The 18022-nt window shown below is 39.0% G+C and overlaps 1 protein-coding gene across 1 annotated transcript in view; it reads right to left on the reverse strand.

Moving 5' to 3' along the window:
• MANBA (mannosidase beta) overlaps positions 1-18022 on the reverse strand; it is an 894686-nt gene that overhangs the window by 333356 nt on the left and 543308 nt on the right. The window contains exon 12 of the mRNA XM_044061058.1: positions 6223-6441. Coding sequence (XP_043916993.1) covers positions 6223-6441 — 219 coding nt within the window. The remainder of the gene's footprint in view (positions 1-6222; positions 6442-18022) is intronic.

The raw sequence follows: 18022 nt of genomic DNA on the forward strand, positions 1-18022 counted from the left end.
CTTAGCCACTATCCGGAATCCCAGGGTTACAGGTGCAGGCCATCTCTGGCAAAGCATCGTGGTCTGTCGTCCATGTCATCCCAGGCAGACAGATACTGGATCCCTTTAGAATGGCACCAGAAGCTTAGCTGTTGAAGTCAATCATTTTGTCCTTGTACTGTGGCATCATTCTGGGTGATGGCAGAATGCTACTCAGGGCTAGGGTAATACCTGCCTGGGCTACAAGATCGGAGAGCTCTTCCATGTCTCTTTTCATGTAGTCCAGGGAGGTACATCTCAGGTCATTCACACCAACATGGACAATGACAGAGTCATATTTGTACTTGTTGTGGAGTGACCTAAGTGCGTGGGTTATGTGGCGGATCCTGGCAGCTGACAGTAACCTTCTCCTTGTTTAGCCTGGTGAGTGGAACATCAATGTGCCTGAATACAGAGTCGCCTATGACTAGTGTGTAGGGTACTTTGTTTTGCCTTATTGGCTGTGGCTGAGTGGCACACTGAGTCTGTGGGCTATGTGTCATTTGGGTTGTGTTGGAGGGTGGAGGTTGTTTGTATTTCTGCTTTGGAGGTCTCTGTTGCTTGAGCAGATTATTACTGAGAGCCTCCACGAATGTTTTTGTGTTTCTATGTGTGGATTTTGGTAGTGTAGATTTAGTGGGACTATGTGATGAGTGTGGTGTGGTGCAAGTGTTTACCTTCTACTCTTGACTGCAAAGTTCAGTCTTGATTGGAGACAGCTTTACCTCCAGTTTGGCTAGATAAGTGCATCTCTCACAGGTTGTAGTGTTGGGTGGTAGGAGGAGAGGGTTGTCTGTGTACATGAGGCAATTTCTACATTGCCCCAAGATGCCCAGATTCATCAGATAGACAGGAGAGAACACTGGGAGCTGACCCTTGGACATGCCTGAATAAAAAAACTATTTTCCTCTAAATAAGTGAGGAAAGTGAGTAGAAGAGCTGTTTTTCTCTAAACAAGTGAGGAAAGTAAGTACCAATGGCCTGCAGATATGTACATTCCTGTATTAAATACACCCATTCAGATCCAGATTTTGAGATAGAAGTGGCACATTATGCTGATTGTAGAACTAGACATATAGTATATTTTGCGTTCTGCATATTCTGCAATGCTTATTATGTGTGGAAAACAAATCGTATGTTCAAAGAACGCATACAAGAGCATTGCAGAGATATTGCTAACCAAAAGGTAGTAAGTGCTTTGTTTAAACGGCTTACTATCAAAATTTCGAACCGTACTCCGTCGACTGTACTATTGTCGAACACGGAAGTTCGAAAACGGTAATATCGATGTCAAAAAAACAATCTAGGAACAGGTTTTAACATGGGTCGAGGTAGGTGTTCAGTATTATTCCGAACTACAAACATTTCCCCTACCTCGACCCATGTTAAAACCCGTTCCTAGATTGTTTTTTTGACATCGATATTACCGTTTTCGAATTTCCGAGTTCGATGATAGTACAGTCGATGGAGTACGGTTCAAAATTTTGATAGTAAACCGTTTAAACACATAGAGGATAAAGGTAGCTCACATTCCTTTAAATTCTTTGTCCTGGAGATCCTGCATGAAGGCATGACAGGGGGTGATATTAAGAATCGCACTGAGGTTGCAGAACAAAGGTGGATTCTTAGGTTGAATGCACATAAATCACCTGGTATTAATGAAATGGTTTCGCTTAAGCCTTTCCTTAAAGCAAGGAATTTAAAACATTAACATACATTTTTAAGTTTTTTAGTAGTTTTTAAAAGTCTTTTATAGTCTTTATAAAGTTTTTACAGAGTGTTTCTATTCTTGTTTAATCATTTAAGTATTGTCTAATTGCATGATTGATTGATTGTTGATTGAAATGTATTTATAAGTGAGTGCATTTTTGTTTGAATGTAGTCTGATGAAGCGATTATTGAGATTGTGAAAGTGCTTACTTTGTGAAGCTCTCTAATAAAGTGTGCTTCTTATGCATCAAGTGGTCGTGCACAGTACTTTATTCAACTGCGGTGGTTTGGCTAAGCTCTCTTTCTATAACTTTGTTGATCTGTTCCCTCCGACCTGTTTGTTGATATAATCCATTAGCATTATGAATAGCAGTGGGTTCAGAGCTGAACCCTGGTGCATACCGACTCCCATTGGGAACCCCTTTGTGATCCTAACACTGTTGGCACTTGAGTCATCGGGTAGTTGTACATATCCTGCACTAATTCTGTCAGTGTTTCTCGGACTTCATCCCACCACACAACTACCCTAACCAACTTTCTTGGGACCTTGTCATATGCTTTCTCCAAGTCTTTTCTCATCTCCAGGTTCTTCTCAACTATCTGCTCTTTGCAAACATTGGGCCAGCTGTGCTGTATCCTGAGCTGAATCCAAACTGCTCATCTCCCAACTTACATTCTACTACTCTGCATATCCATTTATCAATCATCCTCTCCAGAACTTTCAGGCAATATGACAGGAGTTTGATACCTCTATATTGCGTTGTGGATGTCTCCTTTTTCTTGTACATTGGCATGAGTATGCTTATTCTCCAGTCATCTGGGATACTCCTTTCTCTCCACAGTGCTAGGAGTACCCTCAGGAGCCATTTCTCCACTATCTCACCCAGTATCTTTATCATAGGTTCATAGGTGTGTACTAGGCTAATGGCCCTGGAGCCTATATAAGCCTAGCCCAAAAAGATTCCCTGGCATCATGCCACCCAAAGTTAGTTCCCAGTGCCCCTGTCAAGCAAGGCCACTGAAGTGATCCCCAGGGTGAACTTCCTATTCCCCATCCGCTTGTCAAGATTTCTCTTAAAGAGGGCCAGTGAAGTGCTCTGCTTTATGTGAATGGGAAGTTTGTTCCAGAGTATGGGAAGTCTCTGGGTTAGGAATCTGTCCCTCCAGCATGTTCTGTTTATTGTGGTAATGAGGTTTAGGTCTCTGGAGCGTGTGGCACAGAGGGATTGGGATTTATTTAGGTGTAGCATACCTACCAGCTCTGGGTCAGACATGGCTTTGTAGGTCAAGCAGAGATCGCCTCTAAGTAGGCAATAAGAGACAGAGTATAGGTGGAGTGTTTTGAGTCTGTCTGTATAGGACATGTGTCTAAGGCCTAAGATCATCTTAGCGAGGTATTTTTGTGGCCTTTCCATTTGTTGTAGGCGTCTAGTGAGGTACATACCAAATGGGTCATTGTTTTCTATAATAGGTCTAATGAGGGATGAGTAGAGAGAGATGATGACCTCTTTCTTCCTGGATGAGAAACCTTTTGTAATGAGTTGTGCCACATAGAAGGACTTTCTGACTACAGTGGCAATGTGGTTATCAAAGGAGAGGTTGCTGTCAACCTGTGTCCCCAGGTCTCATATCACACCTTCTGTGTTTAGTGGACTACCTCCTATGTGGTAGTTTATGGGACCCCAAATTCTTCCCAAAGGGAATGACAATGCACTTTTTGGCATTGAGCTTAAGGCCACCGTTCTGGTACCAGTCAATGGTGTCAGTGAGGCTTTTTGTAGAATGTCTACATCAGTTGGAGAATCAATAATGGCTCCCAGTTTGCAATAATCTGTGAACTTGGTCACCCAGAGTCTCTTTGTGTTGGCTTGAACTTCAGAGAAGTAGATGCAAAACAGGAGAGGACCTAGGATCGATCCCTGTGGGACACCATTTGCTAATTGGTTGGTAGTCAGATTTGGAGTCCACTACTTTCACAGTGTGGGTTCCATCAGTGAGTCAGTTGGCAACCCATCTTATGACGTAGGGATTTATGCCTAGTTTAGTGAGTCTATGATTCCTGAGTGAGGGATGGTGTCAAAGGCCTTGGCAAGATCTAGGTAGGCTGTGTGAACTACCTTGCCCTCATCCACAGCTCTGGTGACAGACTCGAAGAAGTCTGTCTCTCGTTCTAAGGGTAATCTCAAAATAGTCTGTAAAGAACTCAGGCATGCGATCAAGTGTTGTAAAGGCAACTATGAACGGAGTATCACCACCTACTTAAATGATAATCATGAGGCCTTTTTAATTATGGTAAAAATATGAGAAGTAATATTCCTTAGTACACCGAGTTGGTTGGTAGTAGAGCTACCTTTTCAGATCTGGAGAGCATCACCAGCACACTAGCATTCATGTTACTTTGCCCCTCCTATTGCAAATCTTTAATGCGTCCCTGCCATCACCTAAAATTACTTCAGAACAGGTCCTTCATGCTCTGTACAAAACCAAAAACACCATATCTGTTGTGTTCTCATCCGAGCCTTATGCTTTTCTTGATTTCATTTTCCTTAGTGATGTTCTTAATTCTTCTGTGGTGGGCTCCTCTTCGTCGCTCACCGTAGGCTTTGTCTAGGCTACTACAGCTTCTGTGTGGTTTTCATCATTCAGAAGGCTACTGGCAGTACTCCTTCCATCTGCCATTGATGCCCTGTGGACTTGTGAGTAGGTTGTTGCTGGCATCATTTACAAATGATGTCTATCTTCTTTATCTTTCTGCCTTTGCCTTGCAACCTGATATAGTTTCTTTGTGCCACCTACTAAGTCACTTTCCAGAAGCTGGTAGCGTCTGATGCCCTGTTCTTTGTTAATTCAACTACTGTTTTAGTCTCTTTGTTAGCCAACCAGTATTCTTTTCTGGCCTCGTCCATCTTTTCTATCTCCCACTTTTTCCTGCACCCTTTCTTTCTTTTGATGACTTCCTGGACTTTTGCATTCCACCAACTGCTTTCCTTACGTACCTTATTTCCATACCTGGCTCAACAACATATCTGTTTTGTGGTGCTGACACATGGTGTTTTGAGGCACTGCCATTCTTCTTCAACTCCACCTATTTCCACTTCTTCAAGTGCTAGAGCCCTGAGTAATTCCTTGAACTGTTGTGCTTTCTTTCCAGTCAACTTCCACATCTTCAGCCTGGTCCCTGTTGATCTTACACCCTTCTCTGACCACTGCTTGCAGCTGATTGTGGCAACCAGTGGTTTATGCTATAGACCAACTGTTTCACTGGGGATAACTTTGCAATCATCGATTCTATGCCAGTGCCCCTTCCTTACTAGAAGGATGTCTACCAGAGTTGTACGTTGGCCACTCTTGTATGTGATCTTGTGACTGTCTCTCTTTCTGAACCACGTGTTGGCCATTATCAAGCCATTTTCCAGGCAGAATTTTAGAATGGCCTCTCCTTCTTTCCTGTTATTCCACCCATGTGGGCCTAGGCAGTCATCATATCCCTTTCTGTCTGTCCTGATATGTGCATTCAGGTCACCATTATCAACACAAGTTCGTGTTGCCCTTTTGTATCCAGCAAGCCCTGTACTGCTGTCTGAATGCACACTTCTCTTCACTATCACAAACCTGCTGTGGGGCATATGCTGAGATTATGAATACTTTCTTATCATTAGACTGGAGTCTGATTACCATGAGTCTGCCACTAATTCTGATGACATCCTTCACTTCCTTCTGAAGCCTCTCTCACCACAATTCCCACACCATTTCTAGCCTGTCTTATTCCTGAGTAGTACACTGTGGATTCAAAGCCTAATGGATTTGCTGCATTGCCATTCCATCTTGTCTCCTGGATACAAAGGATGTCCAGCCTTCTCCATAGCACCATACTTTAATGGAAACAGGTAAGCTATAAATTGTTCATCTCTCAGGCCATTGCCTGTATATATTTCACCTCTTATGCCCTTGCTTGCACTTATCAGGGGTACCAGAACTTGTCACACATTTGGGATGCATGGCTGAGCTTAAGAAGATCCTTGTGGTCATTAGCTTAGTGAACAGCCATGAAACTATACTATACCATACCATACTATACTGTACCATGCTATACTAGACAGGACATGATGCCCGAAACTGAAGCTAGCTTCACTGATGAATCATTCCACAGAAATCTGTCTAGTAAAAAAAAATACCTTGCCACCCCCAACTGAAGTAGTAGGAAATCCCAACCAACACCCTATGAAGGGGTGTTCATCCCTGCACTTTCTTATAACATCTTTCAAGGTTATACACTCTTGGGAAGGTTTACAAATTTCAGTAGAATGTCCACTGATCACTTTAAACTGCATATCTTCCAAAGATGAATATACTTTTATGTCAAAAGCTTTAGAGATGTCAAGATAAGTAAGAACCATCAAAGTACTGCAAATCAATCCCTCTGTTTCAAGTTTCAAACAAGATTCATGTATTCCACACCACATCAAAAGTTTCTAAAGAAGTTTAAATCCTTACCTTTTGCAATGTGTTGAAAGACGGCCAAGACTGAAATCCATACTCAGATGCAAACCGAGTTTTGGGAAATTCTGTCCAGTTCCAGCAGTCTTTGGTGTAATTGTAGTAATGTGTGTCACCATAACGATTGTCATATGGGTTTTCGGCAATCCAGTGTTCCTGCACAGATTCCTCTCCATTTGTAGGACTCGAGGTGATGTAAGGGCGGCTCTTGTCCTTCTGTGAAACAACAAGCACATCCCAAATTCAAGTGCTACAGTAGCAATCGGCAGAATTTAACAAAAATTCCTGAGATTAAAATTTTTGTAATGCAAGAATAACCAATAAGGTACAATATCATCACGCAACATTTTAAGGCATAAAACAGATCAGCAGCTCTGTGCATCTAATACAAATAAAAGGTTTGTGAGCACTCACAGCATCAACTGACCTTGAAAATGTCCCTCAGTCATGGGTGCAACAGTTGTGCTTTTTTCTCACAACCTCTCACACTGCTCTTCTAAAACTCCAAAGTTCCTAACACTAATGAATGCATATTCCCTTCTCCATACATGGCATCTCAGTGCCAAGACGTGCAAATGTAGATAGTCCAACTCTCTACAGTTGTTGAATTCTGCTTGAACTGTGTTCCAGATCCCAGATGTAGACTATTTCCAAGCTGTAACTTCATTAACTTACTGTTTATTTACAGATGTTACTGTTAAAGCTCATGAAGACAGGAGGAAGGAAGGGATAGTGGGAGTAGAGCTCATTGGAGAAGTTTCTCTATTTCAAAGATAATCAAATATGGTAAATATTCTCAACTGTTGCATCTCACTTTGGAAACATTTGGGAAGAATCCAAAGATGCAGCCTCAAACTCCTCAAAACAAAGCAAAAAAGAAGGAAAGAGGGCTTCATGACAAAATGTTCTATAGTACAACCTTCCTAAGTTGTTTAACTGTAGTGGAGGTTGAGGCTATAGGACTTGGTTAAGGGTGCACCTTCAATGAACTGACCACTGAACAAATGTCGACAGTGGATACAGTTCTGAAAAAAAGAACACCTGCCCAGTTCCAGCATTTACTGATATATCTGAAGGTGTGAGTATCAGCATAATGCCGATCATGAGGGAAAGAGGGTAAAGGACCCTTCAATCTCAGTTTCATATAAACCCATTTAAATTTTAAACTGTGATTATAAATTGTTTATGCCTATACAAGCTAAGAGCATGGCAAAGGTGTTGCCAAAGTTGTTAGATATGGATCGGTGTGGTGTTGTGGAGGGTAGTCAAACATTTGACGACATTAACAGAACAATGATGATCCTGAGGGCCAAAATGTAAGACAATATTGATGTTGGGTCTTGATGCAGAGAAGACATTCTATAGAGTCACCTGGGATAGTATGATTAGGGCAATGGCAGCATTTGAAATTCCTGATAGAATAAAAGGGTTAATTAGGAGACTATATGAAGGGCTGGAGGTAAGAATTAAAGTGGGAAGGCTTCTTTACAATAAGCTGTTTGAACACAGGAATGAGGCAGGGTTGTCTTCTTTCATTTTTATTTACTTTATATTTAGAGTCAAAGAAAATAGGGGGCTCACAAATTCAAGGTGATTTTATATATATATATATATATATATATATATATATTGTAAAATCTGAAAGGTCAAAAGCAGGTGTATTAAAGGTTAAAGGTGAACAAGTGAAAAGCACCAATAAAGCAAAGCAGATCCACAGAATAAGAAGTTGATGAAAAATAACAAACAACAATCTCCTCATTCGATATAGTGACTTCTTGTGTATATATTGTGTGTGTGTGTGTTTATATATATATATATATATATATATATATATGTGTGTGTATAATTTTCTCTGAAAGAGATTGTCTGTTTCCTTTAGATAGGTATTTGTATTGTTTATTTGTGTGTTTGAGTTACCGTATTGTTGTTGTTATTTGAAAAAAGAAAACTGAAATAGAGATTTTTGGAAAAAAAAAAAAAAAAAAAAGAGTATGTGATTGACTGCATGGAGTAAGCAAACACTGTGATCAAAAGTTGTGTGGTCAAGGAAACAAGTCCTTATATGGACTTGTATCTGATTTTCTTTTTTTACCTAGCAATAAGCATTTAGGTGTGTCCTAATGCTTATGGAGAACTACCTGATTGGTATATGCAAATCTTTTGTTGTCTATTGGTGCACCTAGTTAACTTAGTATCAGTATTATCTAAGTGTATCTAAGCTCACAGTTGCTTTTGTCCGGGGAGTCTCCCTATATTGATTTTGGGTCTCCCTCATGTGTGTTAATAAAAGAGTCTACGAAAGACAGAACTTGTGCTGAGTGTTCTTTGATTTGCGATTGACTATTTGAATAAGTAACCACATTACCTGTTGACATTTCTTAACAGTTTGGCACCTCGACTCAGATCAGAAATCCAGGGATGGGCTCGAGCAGATGGCGGAAGTCTCATTAATGGGCCGGCATACGGTTTTCTGTCTTTCGGGACCTCAGACATTTGCAACTGCCTGATTGGAACTTTCAAAAAGGTAAGTGGCATGATTCGTTACTGAATGAGTGGGAGCTAAATAATCTTCTGGCGACATGTGTGTGAGTGTGGTTTACCAACTGTAGTTTGGTGTCAAAAAAAAAAAAAAAAAGAGAGAGAGACAATATGGTAGTGAGTGCGGGTAAAGAATTACAGCCAGAAAGAGGAACTCCGGCCGGCTCAATATTTTACAAAGTTTCACGAGAAAGCTGTTTGAATCTAAATCAATGGGTTACTCTCACCAAGAATGATGGGAAATTATGCTTCCCAGCTAATGACAGTTTTGACAAAGATGTACTGGCTAATTTACAAAATAAACTTAAAGAAAAAGGGAAAAGGGTAGTGCCGAGATGTTTGGCGGCTTTTAATGATTTGCAAGCGGAATCAAAAGATAGGGAAAATGACTCCATAGTAAGACGCTTAAAATTTAATCAAAACAAATTAAAAGGGCAGCTGAAGGCATTGAATCACACAGCATATAAGATGGGAATAGTAGAAGGGAAACTCTGAGACCCCACCATGCAAAGGGCTGTACCCCGTAGTGGGTTTAAGTCAGTTAAATATAGGTTAAACTGAATCCTCCAAGGAAGAATATGTTTTTACCCCGCCCCAACCGACCGAACCACCTACTTATGAAATAGCAGGCCAGGCGCATGAGCCACCAGCTCAACAGCAGGTGCAACAACCTGCCATACTCCAGCCTGTCCGGCAACCCACCAATGATACTGTTCAGCAACCACAGTTTCTGCAAGGTGCGGATCAAGTGGAACCAACAGTGATTCCCAAGTTATGTCCACTTCTGATGGAGCAACTAGTCAAAGCACAGGGCAACTAGTCAAAGCACAGACCAAATCGACCCTAGACTTCAGCTTAGAGATTAATCTGCCCAGCGATAGACACTAGATCTATGGATCCAAATTTAATGTTTTTAAATTTCTTAAGGGCAACAAAAAGCAGGGTTCGAAATCCATGTGGAAACCGCTAGAGCATTTTCCAATTCTCATTGATACTGGAAAAGGTTAAGACCAGGTAAGTTCCGTCCTGATTCGGATGAGGACTCTTCCTCCTCATCTTCATCTGAGGAGGCTGATGAAAAAGGGTATTTCCCCTTAAGAGACATCCCAAACCCTGCACATGGTAGAGATGAAAAGTACAGTTTTGTACCTACCATAAATGTAGATGTTCGAAGATCCACATTGCTGCAGTCCTTACACTTGGGTAGTCCGCTGTCCTCGGTCGGCCCGAATATCAAAGTATATTGACGCCGGTCAAGGCGCATTAGACTGACATCAGGACGTCAGGGTACAAATGCGCATGACCGATGTCATATCCTCAGTCTTTTCTTGCCCCAGATGTCAGAAGACCCCAAAAGAAAGGTCAAAACCAAAAGACAGCAAACAACCAACCAACCACCCTTGCACTAATAATATGTACAATATATACAATAAATACAATATTTACAACCCAACCCACACAACCGCCTCTAACTACAGAGGGAAGGAGGGAGGTAAATTGACTGCAGCAATGTGGATCTTCGAACATCTACATTTATGGTAGGTACAAAACTGTACTATGTTCTTCATCTCACATTGCTGCAGTCCTTACACTTGGGTAGAATCCCAAAGCAGAGGTAAGGGAGGATGGCAAACTATAGCAGCAGGAGCTGCCAAAATGCCCTGTAAAATAGCAGTGGCAAAACCAGCCCTAGATTTAGAGTAAAGTGGAAGGTGATAATGCTTAGAGAAAGTGTGCACTGAACTCCAAGTAGCTGCCTCCAAAATATCCTTAGTTGCCACCCCCCTTAAAAAAGCTGTCGAAGTGGCAGTAGCCCTAGTGGAATGAGGCCTAATCCCAGCTGGAATCTCCTTACCATGATGGGAATAACAGAAAGCAATGCAAAACCCAATCCACTTAGAAATAGTTTGTTTTGACACAGGCTTGCTCTGAGAACTCAAAGCAAAAGAAAGACATAACTGCTGAGACTGCCTGAACCCTTTAGTTATGCTCAAATAATATCGCAACTGCCTGTGTACATCTAAAGTGTGCAAAATCTTTTCCCCTTTATTTTGGGGATTTGCATAAAAAGTAGGCAAATGAATAGTTTGGTTTAAAGCCACACTAGAAACCACTTTAGGCATAAAGGAAGGATTAGTACGCAAAGATACCCTATCCTTATGGAAAAATGTGTGTTAATAAAAGAGTCTACGAAAGACAGAACTTGTGCTGAGTGTTCTTTGATTTGCGATTGACTATTTGAATAAGTAACCATATTACCTGTTGACATTTCTTAACAGTTTGGCACCTCGACTCAGATCAGAAATCCAGGGATGGGCTCGAGCAGATGGCAGAAGTCTCATTAATGGGCCGGCACACGGTTTTCTGTCTTTCGGGACCTCAGACATTTGCAACAGCTTTTGCATTTAATTCTGTAATTACCACATTAAGTGGTTAATTGATGCAATCTATTACTTATCTGTACTATATAAGGAACTAGTTCAGATGCAATTAAATAGATCTGAAGAAGCATACAGTCCGTACGTGAAAGCGCTCATCTCTTTTTGTACCTAAATAAAGAAGTTTTTTTGCTGCATAATCGTGGTGGTCTTCATACTGGTGTTTCTTCTACGATATCCATTTGTTTTAGTGGTGAGGACCTTTGGAGGCCAGCTGGGATTGTGTTATATACGTGTTGCCGCTTCTACTTTATCCTTGGCTGCCTGCACACGATGGATGCTATTGCAATTGAACTGGACTATGCACCGAATAAACAAAGTGGGGTAAGAAAATGGAACAACTTGCTAGAACTGAAAGACAATCCTCTACTAAATATTAACATGGAGTTCACCTCAACTATATTAAATACAGAGAAAGGCAATATTGACAAGTCAAAAGACTTTAATGTCGCCCTAAGAGACTTAGAAAACATATTATATAAATTGTATAGACTGACTTGGCAGAGACGCCATTTGGAAGCGTGTTTGCACTTCAAAGTAATTCCAAGGGGAATGAGGGTTCTCTGTATGCCTTCATACGGAGAAACCCACCCCGAGCTACTACAAAAATGGCAACAGTTAAACTTGGATTTGGGGTTTAACTATGTAAGGCTTCTAATAGAATATTTTTCACCGATCGAGAAAGACCTTAACATACAGGCTGAAACTCTGACAAAAGACATTACGGCCAACTTTAAGGAGGAGCAATTTCAACAGAGATTAGACAATATGTATAATCAGCTCTCTATCTATGGCGACAAATTACAACAGATAAAAACACGCAAACTATATAGAAATCACACAGACTTTGCAAATAATCATGTTTTTGCCTGGCCGAGATATCGAGAAGCTAATACAACTGAAAATGTGCTTCCTGTGAACCCTGGTCAAACACAAGAACATTTTTTCAACCAGAGTAATGTTTCGGCTTCAACGAACACTAATTCCACCTTAAGGAATCCGGTCACCACAACGGAAGCCCCTACGTCATCTGCATCACTGAACATATTGAACCATGAGGTGAGAGACACTCCCCCTTCTAATCAACAAGCATTCGTTCAACAGAATGCGAGTATACAAGGCGCCAAACCTAAAATTAAACAAGGTAATCTAGAGGGTTTTTTACCCCTACCACTGAAATTTCGGAAGAACTTCCAGAGCAGATCGAGGAGCAGAGGCCGCACCAAAAGAAAGTATTCTGGGGAAGAAGCGACATTTGGCAACAGAAATCGGAGAAGGGAACAGAGAATTTAGTTTTTAATCTTTCACAACGGACTTTAACTGAGACTGACTATACACTGCTAAATAGAGGCTTATCCTTTATACCTGCCCAGGTTAGTAATATTAGTGAAGTGTTAACTGACCTGCGGCTATTTGTTCGTAAAGTCAATTTGAAATGCATCTTTGAAAAAAATAGAATTCATTCCAATAACTATGATAAGGAAGCTAATAATTTTAAAAGGAAGAGTATTTTTACTCCTTCACAGACACCAGTTACTGAATGTTTCACAAAGGCTTGTGAAACAGATTTTTATAGACATTTTAATAACAAAATGAAAAATTTATATACTAATATCTCACATTCTGAATGGGAATCTTTATATGCCCTTCAACATGATAAAAATATAGTAATTAAACCAGCCGATAAAGGGGGTGGCATAGTGATATTAAATAATACATCATATAATAACTTAATGCACACCATGCTGAGAGACACTGATACCTATAAGGAGATAAATACTAATGACCTGACAAAAGTTATTTTTTCAGTACATCATGAACTATATGACTTTCTAATGTGCAGACAGATAGACCAGGAATTATATCAGTATTTTTTAATAGAGCAACCCAAGATTCCGTACATAAAAGGGCTGCCAAAAATACACAAAGGCATAATACCACCACCCTTACGCCTGATTGTAGTGGGAGAAGGTTGGGTTACTGAAACTATGTCAGTTTATATAGAAAAGAAGTTAAGGCCTATTATTGATGACATAGCTTCAATTTTAAAAGATACACATCAGCTGCTAGAAGTACTAGCAGATTTTAAAGAGGGTATTCCTACTAACAGTCTTCTAATAACTATGGATATGAAGAATCTGTTTACCTCTATTCCAAATAGCTATGGTTCTGAAGCTATTAGACACATTATTCACAATACAGGTAAATTTAGTAACAATGAACAGATTCTGATGAATGCCATTCTAGATCTCATATTAAGTAATAATGTCTTCATGTATGACAATATTTTGTTTTTGCAACAATGGGGAGTGGCCATGGGCACTCCCTGTGCAAATACCTATGCGAATCTTGTGGTCTATTACTGGGAGTGCATGCACCTATTCAACAATGTTAATTTTGAAAAAATGCTACTATACAAACGATTTGTGGATGATATCATAATTTTTTGGAATGGCACGTTAGAAGAATTTCTTGATTTAGTGGAACATCTAGAAGCCACCACTTCCTTTTTCAAATTTACTATTGAACATTCCACAACTAAAGTAAACTTTCTTGATATCACTATTACTAAAGATGACAATGGTAATAATCTAAGTCATACTATCTACAGGAAACCCTGTTGGAAGAATACATTATTAGAATATAGTAGCATGCACCCCAGACACATATTTCGTAACATTATAAAGGGTCAGCACATTAGGGTTAACAAACTTTGCAAGGACCATGGAGACAGAATGGAACAAATATTGAAACTAGAAGACATGTTTATAGAGAGAAACTATAGTAGAGAATTGATTCAACTGGCTAAAAAATCCTCTGATTCATCTCAAACCTTTTCCATACAGGAGAAAAGCCTAAATCGGGCACAAGGAAGATATAGGTTGAATAAAAGTGTTATACCTTTTCAAACCAGATATACCAGTGATAATAGATCCATTGTTGAGATTATACAAAAGAACTGGCATATTCTCCTTACAAATGATGATATAAAGAGCTTGGTAGGAATAAAACCAAAGTTTATTTATACTAACAGCAAGAACCTTGAAAGATTACTATGTATTGAAAAGTATAATGACAAGCCTAGCAAGGCATATGATATAAAACAATCTGATCAAAGAGAAGAATGGACCAAATATAATGAACTAGGAACTTATCCATGTAAAACATGTAATATGTGTAGCTACATCTCTAACGATATAAACTTTACACATCCTAAGTTAGATATTAATTTTAAACCTAATTTTAAATCAACTTGCACTAGTTCAAACCTGATATATTTAGCAAATTGTCAGGATTGTGATGCGTTCTACATAGGAATGACAACAAGGTCCTTGAAGGAACGCATATATAATCATATATACGACATTAGGAAAAAAGATCAGAAAAATGCCCTTGCTAAACATATATCAAACAATCCTGACCATAGTTTCAGATTTAGAACATTACAACTTGCACATCTAAATAATAGGAAAGGTGACACTTTTAATGAATTAGAAAGCATAGAATTGCAATGGATTCTTAGGTTTAAAGCACACTATAGCCCAGGTCTGAATCAGTATATCAGTGTTAGATCGGTACTTAAAAAGAGAAGTTTAAAATAAAATAATAAATCTCAGCAATTGATGTATATTCTATTGACATATTCACTTTTACTATATATATTTTTTATATCACTCATGAGACTTAATTACTATTTCTTCATATATATGAATAATATAAATAATATATATATTAATTATGGCTTACATATTTAGATATATGGACAAACATCAGATACATATATTGTTCAATATCTACCTATATTTGTATATATATTTTTAAACATGCTTTTACTAAGATATAAGTTTTTATTAAATTCATTTATATTTATACTTATATTTATATTCATATTTATATCTTATAATTAATGTTACTACTTTAAAATCAAATATTTTATGTTTGTAATATATAAACTTAATTTATATTATTTATACATATTTTAATATTATAGTCTACACATATACATACATTTTTTCTAGATTATAATTCAACATATAAATATCATAAAATTACATTACACATATATTTTTTTTTCATTTCTAATATAGTTTTTATTTGTATATTCCACATAGATGCATTTCCAGACTTTCTACGAACATATACATCTTTACTCATTTCCACATTCTAATGCAACATTTCTTAAAAAGGAATAAATATACTTATTTATATATCTTAGCCTCCAGTTTAGTTAAACATGCAATAGTTTTTATTTTGCCTTGTCAGAATAGATAAAAGCGTTAAGTTGATTTTGATAGCCTGCCCTATTTACTTTTATTTACCTTTATTCTTAATACAACTTCAGACATAGGGCTACATTCAGGCTTATATAGTCATGGTTAAAAGCACCTTCTACATGTTAATACCTCTAGATTTTTTACATATATAGGGGAATTCTAGATATATACATATAATGTCTTTGTGCTTTTGTATTTTTCTATGTTTTTATACAGTACTTTACTTCATAGAACTTGCCTAAGTATTGAGGTTTTTTATGTGATGTGGACAAGAAGATTTATACCTTCTTTATGTTTTCTCTCATGCTTGTTTTTAACCTCGTTTGTTTATAGATTGAGACAGCTTTATAATTCTTTCAGAAACTGCACTGACACTTTAATAGATATAACAGCTTTTTCATTTAATTCTGTAATTACCACATTAAGTGGTTAATTGATGCAATCTATTACTTATCTGTACTATATAAGGAACTAGTTCAGATGCAATTAAATAGATCTGAAGAAGCGTACAGTCCGTACATCTCTTTTTGTACCTAAATAAAGAAGTTTTTTTGCTGCATAATCGTGGTGGTCTTCATACTGGTATTTCTTCTACATTTGCAACTGCCTGATTGGAACTTTCAAAAAGGTAAGTGGCATGATTCGTTACTGAATGAGTGGGAGCTAAATAATCTTCTGGCGACATATGTGTGAGTGTGGTTTACCAACTGTAGTTCGGTGTCAAAAAAAAAAACAGAGAGAGAGACAATATGGTAGTGAGTGCGGGTAAAGAATTACAGCCAGAAAGAGGAACTCCGGCCGGCTCAATATTTTACAAAGTTTCACGAGAAAACTGTTTGAATCTAAATCATTGGGTTACTCTCACCAAGAATGATGGGAAATTATGCTTCCCAGCTAATGACAGTTTTGACAAAGATGTACTGGCTAATTTACAAAATAAACTTAAAGAAAAAGGGAAAAGGGTACTGCCGAGATGTTTGGCGGCTTTTAATGATTGGCAAGCGGAATCAAAAGATAGGGAAAAGGACTCCATAGCAAGACGCTTAAAATTTAATCAAAACAAATTAAAAGGGCAGCTGAAGGCATTGAATCACACAGCATATAAGATGGGAATAGTAGAAGGGAAACTCTTAGAGACCCCACCATGCAAAGGGCTGTACCCCGTAGTGGGTTTAAGTCAGTTAAATATAGGCTAAACTGAATCCTCCAAGGAAGAATATGTTTTTACCCCGCCCCAACCGACCGAACCACCTACTTATGAAATAGCAGGCCAGGCGCATGAGCCACCGGCTCGAGAGCAGGTGCAACAACCTGCCATACTCCAGCCTATCCGGCAACCCACCAGTGATCTTTGCCCAGCAGAGGTAAAAGCTGTTGTAACGTCAACATTTTGAACTTGGGAATGTCCAGATAAGTGTTGAGGATAGATAAATCCAAAATTGGTCTCCACGTGTTCCCCTTCTTTGGTACTAGGAACAGGCGAGAATAAAATCCTAGGCCCACTTCTGGCAGAGGGACCGGCTGTATGGCCCCTATTTGAAGTAGCAGAGAAATTTGTTTGTGAGCCTCTATTCTTTGTTGAGGAGGAACGTCTGGCATGCCTTTGAAAGGAGGCAAGGTATGGAAATAAAACTTGTAACCTTGGTGTATGATATCCAATACCCATCTGTCTTGGGTAATTAAACGTGCCAACCTTCCTAGGTCATTGGGCCTGTTTACGAAAGGAGGCCTGAAAGAGCCCTGAGCTTAGACTGGGAATCATAAGAAGGATATTCACCCTTTTGGGATTCCTACTAAAAACCGAGGCTTAAAACCCAAAAAATTCAACAGTCTGCATAGATTTAGCCTTGTCTTCCATTTTCTTTAAGACTGCCTCCACAGGTGAACCAAACAACACATCAGACTGTAAAGGAGCATCTAAAATCCTTGTCTTAACATGGTCAGATAAATTCTGATCCCTCAGCCAGCGTGCCGAAGAACTGACCCAGTGGCAGCCACCACTGTACAGCATCAAAACCACATGGCAAAGAATGCTTACCCACCTGTTCAGAAACATGCACCAAATCCTGTAATTCCTTACACTCAATACCTTCCGCCAGAGCATCTACCTTAGACTTCAATTGAGAAAGTAGATAGTTTTGGTATTTCAACATGTGAAACTGGCAATTCAAAGCCCTCATAGCTAAGGTGGAAGAAGTATAGACTTTCTTTCCCCATCTATCCAAAGCCCTGGCCTCTTTATCTGGAGGAACCGGATTTTTACAACAGAAGCCTTGACACCTTAGGCCCTTGACTAATAGTTTCTGGGTCCGCCCTAGGACTCTTAAAAAGATATTTATGAGTGTAATACCTATCTTTAACAGGAGCAGGAGGCAAAGAATCAGGATTAAGCAGCCTCTGCAAACACATCTTCCACAACATCCAGAACAGGAGGTATAGCCAAAGGCCTATGGGGTAAAACAAATATTCCTAAGCCTTTTCCTGGAATCAGAGAAGTCCTGACCTTCCCACTTAAAATGTTCCCTCATGGAATGAAGAGTCTCTGAA

Source organism: Protopterus annectens, chromosome 2.part0 (assembly GCF_019279795.1).
Source record: "Protopterus annectens isolate FY-2018-M chromosome 2.part0, PAN1.0, whole genome shotgun sequence".
NCBI lineage: Eukaryota > Metazoa > Chordata > Ceratodontiformes > Protopteridae > Protopterus > Protopterus annectens.